The sequence below is a fragment of the Podarcis muralis genome, chromosome 17 (assembly GCF_964188315.1).
Source record: "Podarcis muralis chromosome 17, rPodMur119.hap1.1, whole genome shotgun sequence".
Taxonomy (NCBI): domain Eukaryota; kingdom Metazoa; phylum Chordata; class Lepidosauria; order Squamata; family Lacertidae; genus Podarcis; species Podarcis muralis.
The window spans coordinates 7683769-7700330 of record NC_135671.1 but is presented as its reverse complement, the minus strand read 5'-3'; the positions used below and the strand labels follow the sequence as shown (position 1 = coordinate 7700330).

Genomic DNA, 16562 nt, shown 5'->3' with positions numbered 1-16562 from the left:
ATTGCACCCTCTAAAACACACAATGTCTTTCAAGACCTATCTGCGAATAAGCTCTACAGAAATCAGTGGGGATTCCTTCTGAGTAAGGAAATCAGCCCTGAGTGCTCACTGGAAGGACAGATCGTGAAGCTGAGGCTGCAATACTTTGGCCACCTCATGAGAAGAGAAGACTCCCTGGAAAAGACCCTGATGCTGGGAAAGATGGAGGGCACAAGGAGAAGGGGGCGACAGAGGACGAGATGGTGGGACAGTGTTCTCGAAGCTACCAGCATGAGTTTGACCAAACTGCAGGAGTCAGTGGAAGACAGGAGTGCCTGGCGTGCTCTGGTCCAGGGGGTCACGAAGAGTCGGACATGACTAAACGACTAAACAACAACAAGCCTGCAATGGCAAGAGGAAAGGAGACAAAAACTGGGTGGGGGTGGCGCTCTCTCTGCAAGGGGAAAAGGCTAGCCGCCTGTAAGGACATCCTAACAGGCAAATCTCTGGAACCTGAAACCAGTATTTCCAAAATTTCTGATAGCAGAAGCAGCCTTTCCTTTAAAACAACAACAACAAAACTGAATGAAAATTGGAGGCAGTGCCATCCTTCACTCTTCCCCCGAAAGAGGTTTTATGTGCAAGGGGAGCCCACTCTCTGTGCTTGTCAGTTGGTTAGAGTGTGGTGCTGATAATGCCAAGGTTGCAGGTTTGATCCCTGCATGGGACAGACAGTGCCAAACTTATTTTTATTTTATTTTATTTTATTTTATTTACACCCCTCCCCGGCCAAGACCGGGTGCAGGGCAGCTAACATCAGGTATAAAAACAATTGATTAAAATACAACTTCAAAACAAGATTAAAATACTACTTAAAATGCAGCCTCATTTCAGTGGAAGCCCAGATCAAAAACGGTTTTTTTGCGGGGGGGGGGGGGGGAGACGTCAAATCTTCACCAAGGCCAACTATCCAGACTGGTCCTGCGTGGGCCAGAAAAGCCCAAACAAGCTTATATAGCTTACGGCCGCACTCTCTTGGGGCCCCCAAAAAAATGTAAAGGGGGGAAAAAACCTAGATGTAAATTTCCAAAATATAAGATTAAAAAAAACCAAAATAAAACCTACATACAGCAAAAGTGTTTTGTTTTGTGTTGTGTAGGCTCCTATGATGTAAGTTATGGGCTCCGCCTGCTAGCCTGATCCGTAAAATATCACTAATTTGCTCATTTCTATATCAATTACTTTGATAAAATACATATTTTTGTTTTCTGCAAATGGCTTTAGATACCTATTAGGTCCATAAATGACCATACAGCATATATTCAATGCAAAAAACAGCGAAAAATTATTGTTGACAAAGGACAGCTGGGCATATAAAGGGCCCCATTACCTTCAGTACCTTAGGGTCTCATCAAACCTAAATCCGGCCCTGAGCTGCATAGTCCTGCATTGCAGAGGGTTGGACTAGATGATCCTTGGGTTCCTTCCAACTCTACAATTCTATGATTCTGCATGAATTACTGTTCTTGGGGGTGTCTGCTTGGAAGGAGAGAAGCCCAGAGCAGAGGCTAAACTCATGTAGCTGCAGCTGCATGACCCACTCTTGGGAGTGGGTGATTCTGGCCAGTCTCCACTCAATCCCAGACAATACAGAGACACAACAGGATTGTCCATTAGATAGCAACACTCTGGACGCGGCAGGTCTCACTTGTTAAAATGATGCAGACATTTTGCACTGCGCAGAAACTCAGTAAAACTTTCAATTAACAGCAGAGTAGCGTGAAGCCGGTCAGAGAAATGCAGTTTGCTCATTATCGGGCAAACTCCACCTCAAAAGAATATTTTCCCAGTTTCCTATGAGATGGATTTTGCCTGATAATAGATTTGGCCAGTTTTACTGAGTATTTCCATATTGATATCGTTAAGCAGAACCTGCAGCAAAAGGTTAGAGAAACAAACCACGTACTTCAAATAACAAATTATGCTTCCAGTGTGTAATAAATGGTTTATTTTGTAATTTTATGGATTAATAGAAAATGAAAGAAAGTGTATTTCAAATGATTTTTTAAAAACCAATCGTGGAGTCTTCATTATTAATTTTTATTTTGAGGTTATCAGTTCACATATATCTGCTTTAAATTTTGTATAGATGAATGGATGAAAGAATCCTGATGGATTTTTCCCCCAGGTGTCGTCTTCTGTGTATTTTAAGCTACATTTGTCAACACCTGAATACTAAATTTTGTTGTGCTTGTCTCTTTAAGAATAAATATATATTTATTTTAAAATTGTTTTGATTTTAACATCTTTAATTAACAAATATATTTGAAATAGTTCACCAAACCCAAGAAAGGTGACAAGTGAAAATATAGCCTATCTTAAAAAAAACAAAAAACAAAAACACTCTCAACATTCGGTAATTTATTATATACACACAGAGAGAGCGAGAGAGAGGGTCCTTTTTTTAGGGGATACTCAACAGTACACAGTACTGGCACCTCTTTTTTGTTGTTAAAAAGTGTGGAACTTACTGTAACAACTTCATGGTGAATACTGGCACCTCTTTTTCTACAAAAATAGCATTGTGTGTGTGTGTGTGTGTGTGTGTGTGTGTAACATAGTGTCGAATCAAGAGAAAAAAATACACGAAGAGCAGACACAATACAGTGGTGCCTCGCAAGATGAAAATAATCCGTTCCGCGAGTCTCTTCGTCTAGCGGTTTTTTCGTCTTGCGAAGCAACCCGCGAAGCGGATTAGCGCTATTAGCGGTTTAGCAGCTATTAAAGGCTTAGCGGCTTAGAAAAAGGGGGGGGGGGAGCGAAAAAAATCACAAGACTCGCAAGACGTTTTCATCTTGTGAAGCAAGCCCATAGGGAAAATCGTCTTGCGAAGCGCATCGAAAAACGGAAAACCCTTTCGTCTAGCGGGTTTTTCGTCTTGCGAGGCATTCGTCTTGCGGGGCACCACTGTATTATAGCGCAACCTTAACCATGTCTACTTTTTTATAAACTGAATGTGCATAATTGAAAGAAAATTCTGAAATCCACACTTGAGTAATACCAGTATTAGACCCAAACAAAATGTCCACAGTAGAGTGACCAAGCTTAATTGGGCTGGGTATTACACAAAGTAAGGAAAAATTAAACAAGTGAAAAGCAGACACTGCTACCTCATAAAGGATATTTTTTTTGAGATGTGTGTATGTGATTTGTAGTGGCACAAACATGGGGACACTCAAGTCTACTCTTATTTGCATAGTCATACCCCGGACCTGAATCCTTGACCACAGCACACTGGGATTTTTTAAATTTTTGAACAGTAATGTGTCATTTCCTATAAAGTTCAATGTGATGCTCCCAGGTGAGAGATAGCTCAGTTGGTAAAGCATGAGACTCTTCATCTCAGGGTTGTGGGTTAGAGGTCCATGTTGGGCGAAATATTTCTGTATTGCAGGGGGTTGGACTAGATGACCCTCGGGGTCCCTTCCAACTCTATGATTCCATGATAAGAGTGCAGCCTTGGTCTGAGTTCAAGACCAAACCTGGAGATAGCTGCTGCTGAATTTAGAGCCTGTTTCCACCTTGCAGGTATGTTCTGATTTTGCAGCCTACACTGAAATGTTTGCAGCCTTTAAAAACCAAATAGCAGCAAAACGCCACCCGCTGTATCACAGGGTGAAGGATTATTTATAAATAATAGTTTTAAAATGAAACATGATTCCAAGAAAAATAATACTTAAAATTGTAATATGAATTAAAATATCAAACCTGATTGCACATGAAAATAATAATTAAAATTGCAATATGAATTAAGAAATGAAATACGATTCCAAAGAAAGATAATAATTTAAATTGCAATATGAATTAAGAAATGAAATACGATTCCAAAGAAAGATAATAATTTAAATTGCAATATGAATTAAGAAATGAAATACGATTCCAAAGAAAGATAATAATTAAAATTGCGGTACGAATTTAAAAAACGAAACACGATTCCCAAGAAAAATAATAACTAAAATTGTAATATGAATTAAAAAATCAAACATGATTCCCAAGAAAAATTAAATTGCAATATGAATTAAAAAATTGAACGATTCGAAAGAAAAATAATTAAAATTGCAATATGAATTAAAAAATGAAACAGGACTCCAAATAAAAATAATAATTAAAACTGCAATATGAATGAAAACATGGAACATGAGTCCAAAGAAGGCTGACATAAAAAAAACCCCAAAAAAACGGTTCTGCGCGTTTCGTTCGTTCCCGAGGAAGGCCGACACTTTGCAGACCTTCCCTTACTCCTGGCTGCCCCGGAAGAGCTCCTGCTCGCTTCCTGTCCCGCCCCCTTCACCTCACAGAGCTGAGCTGGTTCGCCCACAGTCTGCGGCTACCGGAAGGAGCCTGCGAGCGGCTACCGGAAGGGAGGGAGGCGAGGAGGAGGACGGAGCTCTCCGCGCGCGGTTTCTCGGCGGGCGTTGTGAGGCGGCGGCGGCGGCGGCCGAGGCCTCCGGCGAGAGAGCGGCGGTTGCGAGCCCGCGGGACGCCCTCGGCAGAGCCTTCCCCGCGCCTGGACGCCGCTGGCGAGGCGGGAGCCCGGCCATGTCGCGCAGGCGGCACAGCGACGAGAACGATGGTGAGCGCGGGCGGGCAGAGTCCGGGGGTGGCCCCTTCTTCCCTCCGCCTGGCCCCACGGGGGACCCGCCGGGGGAGAGAGCGACCCCCCCAACACCCCCCCCTCTTGGGGCACGTGCTTCGGGGAACAACGGCAGCCTCGGCGCGCGCCTTCCCGCACGCCAACTTTTTAATTTTTTAAACAACACCGTGCGCATGAAATATATTTATTTTATTAAATTGAACCTGCACAGGAAGGCGCCACAGACCGAGTTCTGTCAGTACTCAATGCCAAGCCCAGTTATGTCTGCTCTGGCTGGCAGCACTTGGCCAGCCCAGTTGTGTCTGCTCTGGCTGGCAGCACTTGGCCAGCCCAGTTGTGTCTGCTCTGGTTGGCAGCACTTTATCAGCCCAGTTATGTCTGCTCTGGCTAGCAGCACTTTGCCAGCCCAGTTGTGTCTGCTCTGGTTGGCAGCGCTTGGCCATCCCAGTTGTGTCTGCTCTGGCTGACAGCACTTGGCCAGCCCAGTTGTGTCTGCTCTGGTTGGCAGCACTTTATCAGCCCAGTTATGTCTGCTCTGGCTGGCAGCACTTGGCCAGCCCAGTTGTGTCTGCTCTGGCTGGCAGCACTTGGCCAGCCCAGTTGTGTCTGCTCTGGTTGGCAGCACTTGGCCAGCCCAGTTATGTGTGCTCCGGCTGGCAGCACTTTGCCAGGTGCTGGGGGAAAGGGCTTCTTTCGATGCCCACCTGAGAAAGAGAGAAAGAGAGTGCCTGTGAACGATGGGCGCCAATGGCACAGACCTACTGCAAGAAGGAGTGGGGGGGGGGGGGTTAAGGGGTGTGGAGATCCGGGTTTTCCCAAACTTGGGTGTCGCACTGTTTTTGGACCACAATTCCCAGCATCCCTGACCGCTGGTCCTGCTAGCTAGGGATGACGGGCGCTGTAGTCTAAAAACAGCACGAGACACAAGTTTGGGAAACCCTGGTGTAGATTTATTTTATTTAGGGGAGACTGTGACTGAGGCCCCCCCCCCCAAGGTATGAGTATGTGTTGTTAACCCTAAAGATACCTTAGTTGCAGCATAGAATCCTAGAGTTGGAAGAGACGACTAGGGTCTCCGATCCAACCCCCTGCAATATTTTGCCCAGCCTGGGTCTCGAAACCCAGGACCCTCAGATTAAGAGTCTTGTACTCTATCAAATGAACAATTCCAATCAAAGAATGTAAGACTAATGTATATATTTGACGAAAAGGGATTCGGAGGACAGGGAAGAAATGCAGTAGATGTGTGGTTTGTTTAATGGGTGGAAATGCTATTTAGGCTATTGCTGGGAGTGTTGTGGCTGCCCAGTACCAGCCCTGGGCCAAGACCCCTTTGTCCCAGGTCATGTGCATTTTCACCGTTTGCTGATTGTAGAATAAAGTGACCATTTTCAAATATGAATAAACTATCTTCACAGACGATTTCCATGCCATCTGTTGCTGACTCAAACGAAGTACTTTTTTATGCAGAGAGTGCACAATTTAGTGGCAGCCAAGTAAAGAGTAATCAAGTTGTATTATCAAGAAAAGAAAACTAACTGTAATTACTATTTGTGTTTCATTGGTGTCCTAGCACCATGTCACATATTGTGTAGTAGCAGCTCCCTCCTCTTCTGTGTCGTGGGAACATAGATATCATAGAAGGTACCATTGTTAAGTAATAAGATAATCCATTAGCAGATCAATAAGCTTTGGCTTGTCCTCATTCAGTGTGAGCAGGAAGGAGTGGTAAAAGGAATGGCGTGAAGTTTTGTATGAGTATAGGATTTGGTGGTGGGGTTTCCATAGAAGGGAGAAATGGAGTTTAATGTTGAGCTTTGAAAAGAGTGTCTGATTTTCTTGTCTTACTCTTAATTTTGAGAGCTGAAAGCAGAAGGCATTTGGCAAAATAACTGAGGTGTTCAAAACACCTTTGCAATCTGTCAGACTTGTCAGGCATTCTTTAGTTCATGGATAGGCAAACTAAGGCCCCGGGGGCCAGATCCAGCACACTCGCCTTCTAAATCTGGCCCACGGATGGCCTGGGAATCAGCGTGTTTTTATATGAGTAGAATGTGTCCTTTTATTTAAAATGCATCTCTGGGTTACTTGTGGGGCCTGCCTGGTGTTTTTACATGAGTAGAATATGTTTTTTTATTTAAAATGCATCTCAGGGTTATTTGTGGGGCATAGGAATTCGTTCATTTTAATTTTTTTCAAAATATAGTCTGGCCTACCACATGGCCTGAGGGATGGTGGACCGGCCCATGGCTGAAAAAGGTTGCTAACCCCTGGTCTAGAACAAATGATTTCAACCTGGTCTGTGGAGACAGCCTATCGTCATTTCCTGCACAAAAATATTAGGGCAAACAAACTTTCACATTATTATTTTTCCCTATAAGTGCAAAGCTGCTTGCAGTGTTGGGCCCAGTTAGTTGGCACGGATGCAGTAGTTGTATGGAACAGGCCTCCCTCAGGGCCAGTTCAAGCTGAACTTCACCCTCGAAGGTGCTCCAGAGACCGTTCCTATACTCAGGGGCTCCGTGATATATAGGTCAATACGGAAGGATTTATGGAGGGTAACTGGGTGGGAAACTGCTCTAGAGGCTTTCATCCAAATGTAGGGTTATTCTGGTGTTGCTCAGTGTTTCTTCCTTTAGATTCAGAATTTGTAAGCAAAATAAGATTATGTTTCTCTGTCTGTTGGATAGCTTTTCTTCCCTTAACTAATCTTCTTGTTAAAAGATGCTGATAAGCTTTGTTCCTGGAACAGTTTCTTGCTGTTCTTTGGCATCACCCGTTAAGATTGTTGCTATTTACAGATCAGCCATCACTTTAAGAGTCACTTAAACCTAGACTGCAATCCAAACCTTGCTTTCCTGGGAGTAAGCCCCATTGAATTAATTAGGACATGGTTAGGATTGTGCTGTAATTTAAACCTGTGCCACCTATTAAGTCATTTGAATACTACTATGCAAGTACATAGTACTTCTCAAAGCTACGAACATGAGTTTAACCAAAGTGCGGGAGTGCTTGGTCCAGGGGGTCACGAAGAGTCGGACACGACTAAATTACTAAACAACAGCATGCAAGTACAATGAGGTGGTAGTCTAAAACTATGTTGACAGCTAACATTTTCACTTCCAATTGGCGATGGAAAATGATTGGTTCATATACATGCATTTCAGTTTTGCATGCCTTGTTTAGCTCCTTGACCTTTGGAAATAAAAGGTTGATTGCTTACTCTCCTTTCCTTCAAGTCTTTAAAATGAGCCCTGCTATATTCTCAATAGGGGGTGGGGTTTTTATTGTCTTGCTTTCCTCCTGGCAGGGTCAGAGGCAGCATGGCCCACTCACATCAGCTTAGCTACAACTGCTATTTTGGCTGCTCCTCTCCCAGAACTTTTCCACGTAGGCATTAAACGTTTTATATCTGCAAAGAGTTTTTGTCTGAATTGGCTTGTTCTGTTTGATCTCCCTCCTTTTGTATTGTGTCTGTTAAGTTGTAAGCCTGTGGGCAGAGTGTTGGATGCTTTTCATCTTAGGACAGCAACTAGAAAATTCCAGGTGCTCTATAAATAATGGCTTGGATCCTTCATTTCTTTCTGCCAGCAGGAACATCATGTGGGTGGAGTTCCACTCATAGGACACTCAGAAGAGTGGGGAGGGAGGAAAGCGACTTTTCAGTGGCATTGTGGAGGAGGCATTAATCACCTCCTTGGCCCAGCCAGCTGTCCCCTCTTTGGTAGTTTTATCAGCCAAGGGTCCAGAGTTCAAGTAGTTGCCTTGACCGATCCAAGTACCTTGTCCATGCCCTCAAGCTGTACCGACTGAAACTCATCCAACACAACAGGACCAGACAGTGCTATGGACCAGAGTTTGAAATTTGCCAGGCATGTTTTTGCTACTGGTGTGGGTCCAACTGCGACTACGTGGAGATTGTTGGGTGCCGGGTTGGTGGCTGACATCTCCATTGAGCCAGCTGACTCACACGCAGTTCTCTATCATCACAGCAAGGAAAAAGTAAGTGCAGGGCTGAGTACAGATATATTTGACTGTGTTGCAGCCTGTCCACAGGCCACCCAAATGAATCTCACAGGCCACAGTTTAAAAACGTCTGCTTGGTCCATAGTTGATTCCATTTCCACTGTGTGTGTTTCTCCTTCTTGCATACTGGGACAAGTGAATTGTTGTAAGAGCAAGCTGCAGTCAAGCAGTGTAGCTGAGATCATAGAATTGTAGCACCAGAAAGGACCCCATCTGGTCCAACCCCCTGGCAAATAGATATTCCGTTGTGGCGATCGTAACTTAGGTTTAAGGTGCAGTTTGGTGCCTAGCTTCCCATTGTTCTGCCCGGACACTGAGGTCCAGCTCCGAGGGCCTTCTGGCGGTTCCCTCACTGCGAGAGGCCAAGTTACAGGGAACAAGGCAGAGGGCCTTCTTGGTATTGGCGCCTGCCCTGTGGAACGCCCTCCCATCAGATGTCAAAGTGATAAACATCTACCTGACATTCAGAAGACATCTGAAGGCAGCCCTGTTCAGGGAAGTTTTTAATATGTGACATTTTAGTGTATCTTTCATCTTTGTTGGAAGCCGCCCAGAGTGGCTGGGGAAACCCAGCCAGATGGGCGGGGTACAAATAATAAATTATTATTATTATTATTATTATTATTATTATTATTATTATTATTATTCTAACACTGCTCTGGATACTCCTTGAGTGGATTCAATATTCCAGTGGATGCAAGCAATTTTATTCTCAAAATGCTTAGCAAACATGTCACAGTGAGATACCATCGGTTCTGCCACTTCCTTCAGGCCAGACTGTAAGAGGCCCTGCACGGCCTGCAAAAGCTTTGTAATGAAGGCAGCAAAGTATGCCGCCTTTGCTCCCTTCACTGCTCAAGGTTTGATTGCATTTGACCAGAGTTTCCCCCCGCTCACGTTCTAGCTGTCTCCCAGCTTGTTTCCTCAACCTAAGCTCTGGAGTATACTGGGGGAGCCAAGTAGGCTCCACAAAACAGGAGAGAGCGCTTGGGCGAGTGTGTCAATGACTCAAGCCATCCAGATTTCCCACAAGTCATCCAGGGCTTCAACAGGAGCACCAGTCATACCAGCTGGCAAATCCCCCAGGGCCATCTGGAATCCAGTTGGATCCATCAGTCTCATAGGTCCATCCATTCTTACAGGTCTCCCACCTGTAAAGACACTGAGAGCCTAAATCTCAACAAGAAGTGATCTGGTCATGACAAAGGACTGGTGTCAATTTCCCCACTCTTGGATACCCTTTCCCTTCTTATTTGAGAAAACAAAGTCCAGAGTGTGACCTACCAAATGTGTTGAGCCAAAGGCATATTGGGACAGCTTCATGATTGTCATGGCAGCCATGAAATCCTGAGCCACCCCAGAGGTAACGGCTTTGGCATGGATGACCCCCAACAACAGCAGTCTGGGAGTCCTCACCACTGCCTCCGAGACCAACTCTGTCAGCTCAGGCAGGGGGACTGTTGGGCAGCAAGGCAGCCAGTAAACCAGAATTGGCCAACATCAGGGACAGGCACTCTGGGCCCTCACTCAACTGGACAGAGAGTCTGAACAGAGAGTTGGAATATCTGGACTATCGCAACTCCCCCTCCCTGACCCTCAAGTCTGCCCTGATGGTGTCCTGATGCACAGCTGGGTAAGACCAACTCCACCCTGTTCACTTAGGTCTCAGTGATGCAGACGAAATCGGCCTCCTCATCCACAATCAGATCATGGATGAGAGAGGCCTTCTTCAAAGCCAGGCCTAGCCCACCCCCATACCATACCTCCCCACTGCTCTCCCCAGTTCCACTCTTCCCAGCCACAATTTACGTCCTTTAATTTAAAAAACCACAACAAAACACCCAAATTTAAAAACACATTAAAAACCAGTTAAAACAGGATTTGAAACAATTAGAGCAAGGCTATCCCCAGAGAAAATGATGTTATGGCCCTTGCCTTTCCCTAAGGTCGCTCCCCTTTGGGGGGTGCCACCCCTATTGGCCCAGGTCTTGATATAGCCCCCCCCCCCGCCCTGGTAGATTGAGCAGACTTCTCTCTGCTGACCAAAGGTGCAAAAAGACCGGCTTTCTCAAGAGATGGCCAGGAAGGCCAGATGAACAGCTCACCACCTCACTGATGGTCTCTGGCTGTTGCTACCTTTGAGAGTGAAGCATCAGCCTGGAAGGTATTGTGGGCTGAGTTCTTCTCTGCTTTATCTCATTGATGCAGGAGGGCAGCCACACAAGAGGAGGAGAACATCTGAGCCATCTGAAATTGAAGAGCGGCTGGAATCCTTAATATGCAGAGTAGGAGAAAAGGTATGAGGGGCTGCAGCTTTATACTGTTTTGCATGTGTGGTTTTAAAAGCTTTTAAATTGTGCATTGCAGTGCAAATACCTTTACACAGAGTTCTTCTTCTTCTAATCTCTCAGAGTACTTCTTCTTTGGAGAGTAACTTGGAAGGCCTGGCTGGGGTCTTGGAGGCAGATTTACCAAACTACAAAAGCAAGATACTAAGAATCCTTTGTACAGTGTATGTATGCAAAAGATTTATGGAGCCAGGTGATAATGTATTACCTACACTAAATGCTTTTAAACATTCATAAGGTTACGTTGTATATTTGTGTGTGTTTGTCATTAATTTTCTGTCCTAGATGTTTTCTGTCTTAGATGTTGAAACTGAGAGGAAATCTCAGGGAGGAAATGAACAAACTGAGTAAAACGAGTAGTCTGTTTACCTTAGGCAGAAAGTTTTTGAGCTGATAATCATTGACTAGCCTTTCTGAGTAAATGTGCGTACGGTTCATGGTCAGAAATGGGAAAAAGGACCTCGGGTTTTTATTAAAAGTGCACCACTTGCCAAATATTTTGAGGTGGTTGTTGGCAATGGGTGACAATGATGAGGTGAGCAGTAGTGTGTTGGTATGTCTTTTTTCCACTGTATTGCCTTGTGTGTATGTGCGTGTGTGCTTTCTGGAGTGCTATTGTTGATCATTTAGCCACATACACCGCAAGGCAAATGCCACAGTTGGTCTGTTGACTGCAGCAATCAACTGAGGCATGTTTTGTAGTTCCAGATTGCTGGGAGATATTTTAGGACGCTCCAGGAAAGTATAAGAACTTTGCCTCAGTTCTGCCTCCTGCTCTTCCTCCTGTTTCTTCTGTTCTTTTCAAGCAGTGCCCTGCAGTACAAGGAGAGACACTGCTACTCTACAGTGGAGCTGAACTAAAGGCCGGACTCAACTGCCCCGTTCTGCTAGCGGAAGACGGCACGAGGACTCCTGATATTGCAAAGGAGCTTCCTCCCCCAAATCTGCTCTGGAGGGTCGGGAGATTCCCCCCCCCCCCAAATAATATGCAGGGAGAGGAGTGGGGAGATCATTCCATTGGGCAAGCAGAAATACTTGCGCTGTGGTATGATCACCTTAGTGCTATGTTGAATTTCACCCTAAGAGGAAAAAACACAGTAGATCATGTTGCATGATTTATATGTATTTTATTCTAGTTTTCCAAGGAGAGTTTCAAAAATAAGTCAAATTCAAGCAGAGCCTTTTCTCACTTTGTTCTAGGATATAGATTCTTGAGTTCAAAAAATATCTGTATCCCACCTAACGGTTTGAATTTGCCATGTTGAAGAATGATAACACAATGTTTGCAATCTGAATTAATGCCTGATGTTTGTGTCTCCTCCTTAATGGGAAAAAAAATCAGGGCACGTTTGTTACCCATAAAGCTGACGGTTTACACTACTCTAGTCGGCCTCCTGAATGCAAGGAACTACAATTTTGGCGGAGAGTTTGTAGAAGCCATGATACGTCAACTCAAAGAGTGTTTCAAAGTCAACATGTATAATGAAGCTGTGATTTTAGTAAGTTCCTTTTGCATCTTACAACCTTTATTTAGTTTCCTTTCCAGTGAATCTGAAGGGCTTACCTTTCATCTTGCAGGGTGCAGTTGTGGAAAACTCAATCTCGTTTTCTCCCCAATGCACCCATCCAAACCCACACTTGCCCATCTATTTGTAGCTTTACTACAGTGCTAAGTGGCATGGCCTGTTGGGTGATTTTAGTGCTCGTTCAGAGAGCATCCTCATTACACTGATGGCAGACAAAGGATTAAGATCCAGCAGGTAGATTTTTTTCTTATTCACTGCGTCTTTTTAATACAGTCGTACCTTGGTTGTCGAACGGAATCTGTTCCAGAAGTCTGTTCGACTTCCGAAAAGGTTCAACAACCAAGGTGCGGCTTCTGATTGGCTGCAGGAGCTTCATACAGCCAATCGGAAGCCACGTCAGACAGTCGGCTTCCAAAGAACGTTCACAAACCGGAACACTCACTTCTGGGTTTGCAGCGTTCAGGAGCCAAAACGTTTGACTCACAAGGCGTTTGGGATCTAAGGTACAACTGTAATTTACAACTCACAGGTGAAGCTTTTTCGTTTTCTGTCTTGCGGCTGCCTTTTTAAGGGATTCCAGCCGATGATAAGGTTGGGCCTCGGTCTCATGTGCTTCCTCTCCTGCTCCCTCACCAAGGGCAGAAGGTAGTGCAGTCACAGTGGGACTCTGACTTTTGGAGAGCCTCCTTTTCTCTATCGGCTGAGGGAGGATCCCAAAGCAGATTCCATTCTCACCACAAGTAATCTCCCAGCTCCCCCTTCTCTTTCTCTAGGTCCGTTTTCTGTCTGATCTTGTGAATTGTCATGTAATAGCTGCCCCATCAATGGTGGCCATGTTTGAAAATTTCGTTGCTGTGACTCAGGAGGAGGATGTGCCTCAGGTAAGCAAGGACATGCTTTTGTTCCATTGATGATTTTGCTTTTAAGATACCTGCCTTCGGAAGAAGAAAAAGCAGGCTTCCTCAACCTCGGCCCTCCTGATGTTTTTGGCCTACAACTCCCATGATCCCTAGCTAGCAGGACCAGTGGCCAGGGATGCTGGGAACTGTAGTCTCAAAACATCTGGAGGGCCGAGGTTGAGGAAGCCTGAGAAAAAGAATGCTGCAACACAGTCAGAAACTTCCCATCAGGATTCTTGAAGGATCTATAATTCTAACCTGCTAGAGCCAACCCTAATTCAGGGTTGGGATTTGAAGCTCCTTGAATAAAACAGACACTGAAATGTCAAATTGTCAGGGATAGGAATTTACCCTTTAGGAAGCCTGGACACAAACACGTGATCAGAGAACCCATCACTTATCACCAGAACATCCTGCTAGTGCTTCTACCAGAAACTCTGTTTATTCATATTAAAGTTTGCCTTAGGAGACCAAATAACACCAGGGTGCTGGATTTGGGTTGGGGGCCACCAGTTGCTTACTTCTAGACTAGATCATCTTCCGCACACCCGCTGACATCTCTACAACATTATGGTATGTGCTCTGTCACTGAGCTATATGGCCTTTCCGTTCTCTGGCTTGATCATCTTCTGCGTATTTTCTGCAGCTGTTTTCATATTGGTATAGTTTTAGAATCGAGTGTTTAAAATATCTAGATCTGTTGGGTGATTTCTGCCAACTGCCGGCAAGATTGGGCATTTTCCAGGCCACGGGTGATCTAGTGAGGGTACATCCTAAATAAAATTGGAGGAAAGATGTGGTCAGTTAAAGCAGAACTTAAATAAATGCTTATGCAACCAGTATGATGCATGAACAACTTTTGAGAATTTGCCCTCTTTGTTTAGTAGTCTAGTTACAGATATTTAGACAGCTGTTTGTGGAAATTGGCCTGTTATGTTTTAGAGAGCCAGCGTGGTGTAGTGGTTAAGAGCGGTGGACTCGTAATCTGGTGAACTGGGTTCACTTCCCAGCTTTTCCACATGCAGCTGCTGGGTGACCTTGGGCTAGTCACACTTCTCTGAAGTCTCTCAGCCTCACTCACCTCACAGAGTGTTTGTTGTGGGGGAGGAAGGGAAAGGAGATTGTTAGCCGCTTTGAAACTCCTTAAGGGGAGTGAAGGGTGGGATATCAAGTCCAAACTCCTCCTCCTCTTCTTCTTGATGATGATTTGTGCTTGAAGCATTATATCGGAATACAAGCCCCTTGCCCTTGTTCCTTTTATGCGCCTCAACATTATCATCACTTCTGTTTGCCACAGGTACGCTGTGACTGGTATGTGTATGCTTTTCTCTCATCCTTACCTTGGGTGGGGAAGGAGTTGTATGAGAAGAAGGATGCTGAGATGGACCGCATCTTGTCCCAGGTTGAAAACTACCTGAAGTAAGAGAACAGTAACCAATCTGCTTTGCCTTATTAGATAGCAGAGTAGAAAAAAGTATTTGTTTTGTCACAGTCTCTGTCCCTGCCCTCCTCTCCCCCTGCCCCCAAGTGTAAAGTACAGTGGTGCCTCGCAAGACGAAAAGAATCCGTTTCGCGATTCTCTTCGTCTAGCGGTTTTTTCGTCTTGCGAAGCAACCCTATTAGCGGCTAAGCGGATTAGCGCTATTAGCGGTTTAGCGGCTTAGCGGCTATTAAAGGCTTAGCGGCTGAGCTGCTAAAAGGCTATTAGCGGCTTAGCGGCTTAGAAAAAGGGGGGGGGGGAATGGCAAGACTCGCAAGACATTTTCGTCTTGCGAAGCAAGCCCATAGGGAAAATCGTCTTGCGAAGCAACTCAGAAACGGAAAACCCTTTCGTCTAGCGGGTTTTCCATCTTGCGAGGCATTCGTCTTGCGGGGCACCACTGTACTACAACTGTCATCACTCCTTATGTCCAACCAGTCTGGGACAGAAGATTACCAGACTGCACCAAGATTCAGAGGAAGAAAGAGCTAAGAATCAGGCTCTCTGCTTCCTGAACCCCAGACAAAACACTTAAAACAGTAACAAGCAACCCAGATGGTTAGGAACTGGGTTCAGTACCATGCCACCACGTCCTCAAAGACAAATCCACAGACGCGTTGTAGGCCACCTGAACGAAGCTCACGGACCACAGTTTGGGAACCCAGGCCCTAGAACTTTATTAGATTTTGTTTTTTGAATTGTGCTGAAGTCATCATGGTTATCATGTAACTTTAAAAGTGTGTGCTCTTAGGTCTTGACTTTTGACTTTCTTTTCAAAAGCCACAAAAAAGAAAAAAAGGGGGGGGGGGAACTGAGCTGGGAATTGGATAATTGAAAATGCATACCTAACCATACTCTGGCAACAAGCCCGCCCCTCTGTCGATCATACTTGCTTATCTGAGTAACTTTTATATCTCCTCTCACTCTATTTCAGACGGCGTCAAAAGATTCACGTACCAATGCTACAAGTTTGGTCTGCTGATAAACCACATCCACAAGAAGAGGTAAAACGTGGCAAGGAGTCTTGAGTACATGTCACCACATATATCTGAATAATTTTATTTAAAATATATTGTCCTTTGTAGAGCTTGCAGTGCGGTTTACAAGTCCAAGATAAAATACTAATTGAGCGCATTTTAAAAATCAATACATTATAAACCCTGGAATAATAAAAAAGATGTTTTTATCTGGCAACGAGAAGAAATGTTGGCACATAGTAGGCCTCAAATAAAGTCCTTGGTTTTTTAAAAAACAAAATTGTCATGTGGCACTGTGGGCTGCTGTTTTCAAATCCAAGTCATAACTTACCGTATTTTTGGCTCTATAAGACGCACCAGGCCACAAGACGCACCTAGTTTTTGGAGGAGGAAAACAAGAAAAAAAATATTCTGAATCTCAGAAGCCAGAACAGCAAGAGGGATCGCTGCGCAGTGAAAGCAGCAATCCCTCTTGCTGTTCTGGCTTCTGGGATAGCTGTGCAGCCTGTATTCGCTCCATAAGACGCACACACAGTTCCCCTTACTTTTTAGGAGGGAAAAAGTGAGTCTTGTAGAGCAAAAAATACGGTACTTAAGTGGTTCTTTAGATCGAGGGGGTGGGGCTAAACCGTGGCACTCCAGATGTTGCCAGACTACAATTCCCATTACCCCT

At 44.8% G+C, this 16562-nt stretch overlaps 1 protein-coding gene across 2 annotated transcripts in view; it reads left to right on the top strand.

The window, feature by feature from the left end:
* The first annotated feature begins 4384 nt into the window (after nucleotides 1-4384).
* NCBP1 (nuclear cap binding protein subunit 1) overlaps nucleotides 4385-16562 on the top strand; it is a 31081-nt gene continuing 18903 nt past the window's right edge. Inside the window, exons 1-7 of one of the 2 annotated variants that reach the window (XM_028711853.2) lie at nucleotides 4385-4612; nucleotides 10868-10956; nucleotides 11071-11171; nucleotides 12350-12506; nucleotides 13307-13414; nucleotides 14730-14851; nucleotides 15847-15916. In XM_028711853.2, the coding sequence (XP_028567686.2) occupies nucleotides 4579-4612; nucleotides 10868-10956; nucleotides 11071-11171; nucleotides 12350-12506; nucleotides 13307-13414; nucleotides 14730-14851; nucleotides 15847-15916 (681 nt within the window). In that variant the 5' untranslated portion in view covers nucleotides 4385-4578. Of the gene's footprint in view, nucleotides 4613-10867; nucleotides 10957-11068; nucleotides 11201-12349; nucleotides 12507-13306; nucleotides 13415-14729; nucleotides 14852-15846; nucleotides 15917-16562 lie in introns of those variants that run through there. The other variant, XM_028711854.2, reaches the window with a different exon arrangement.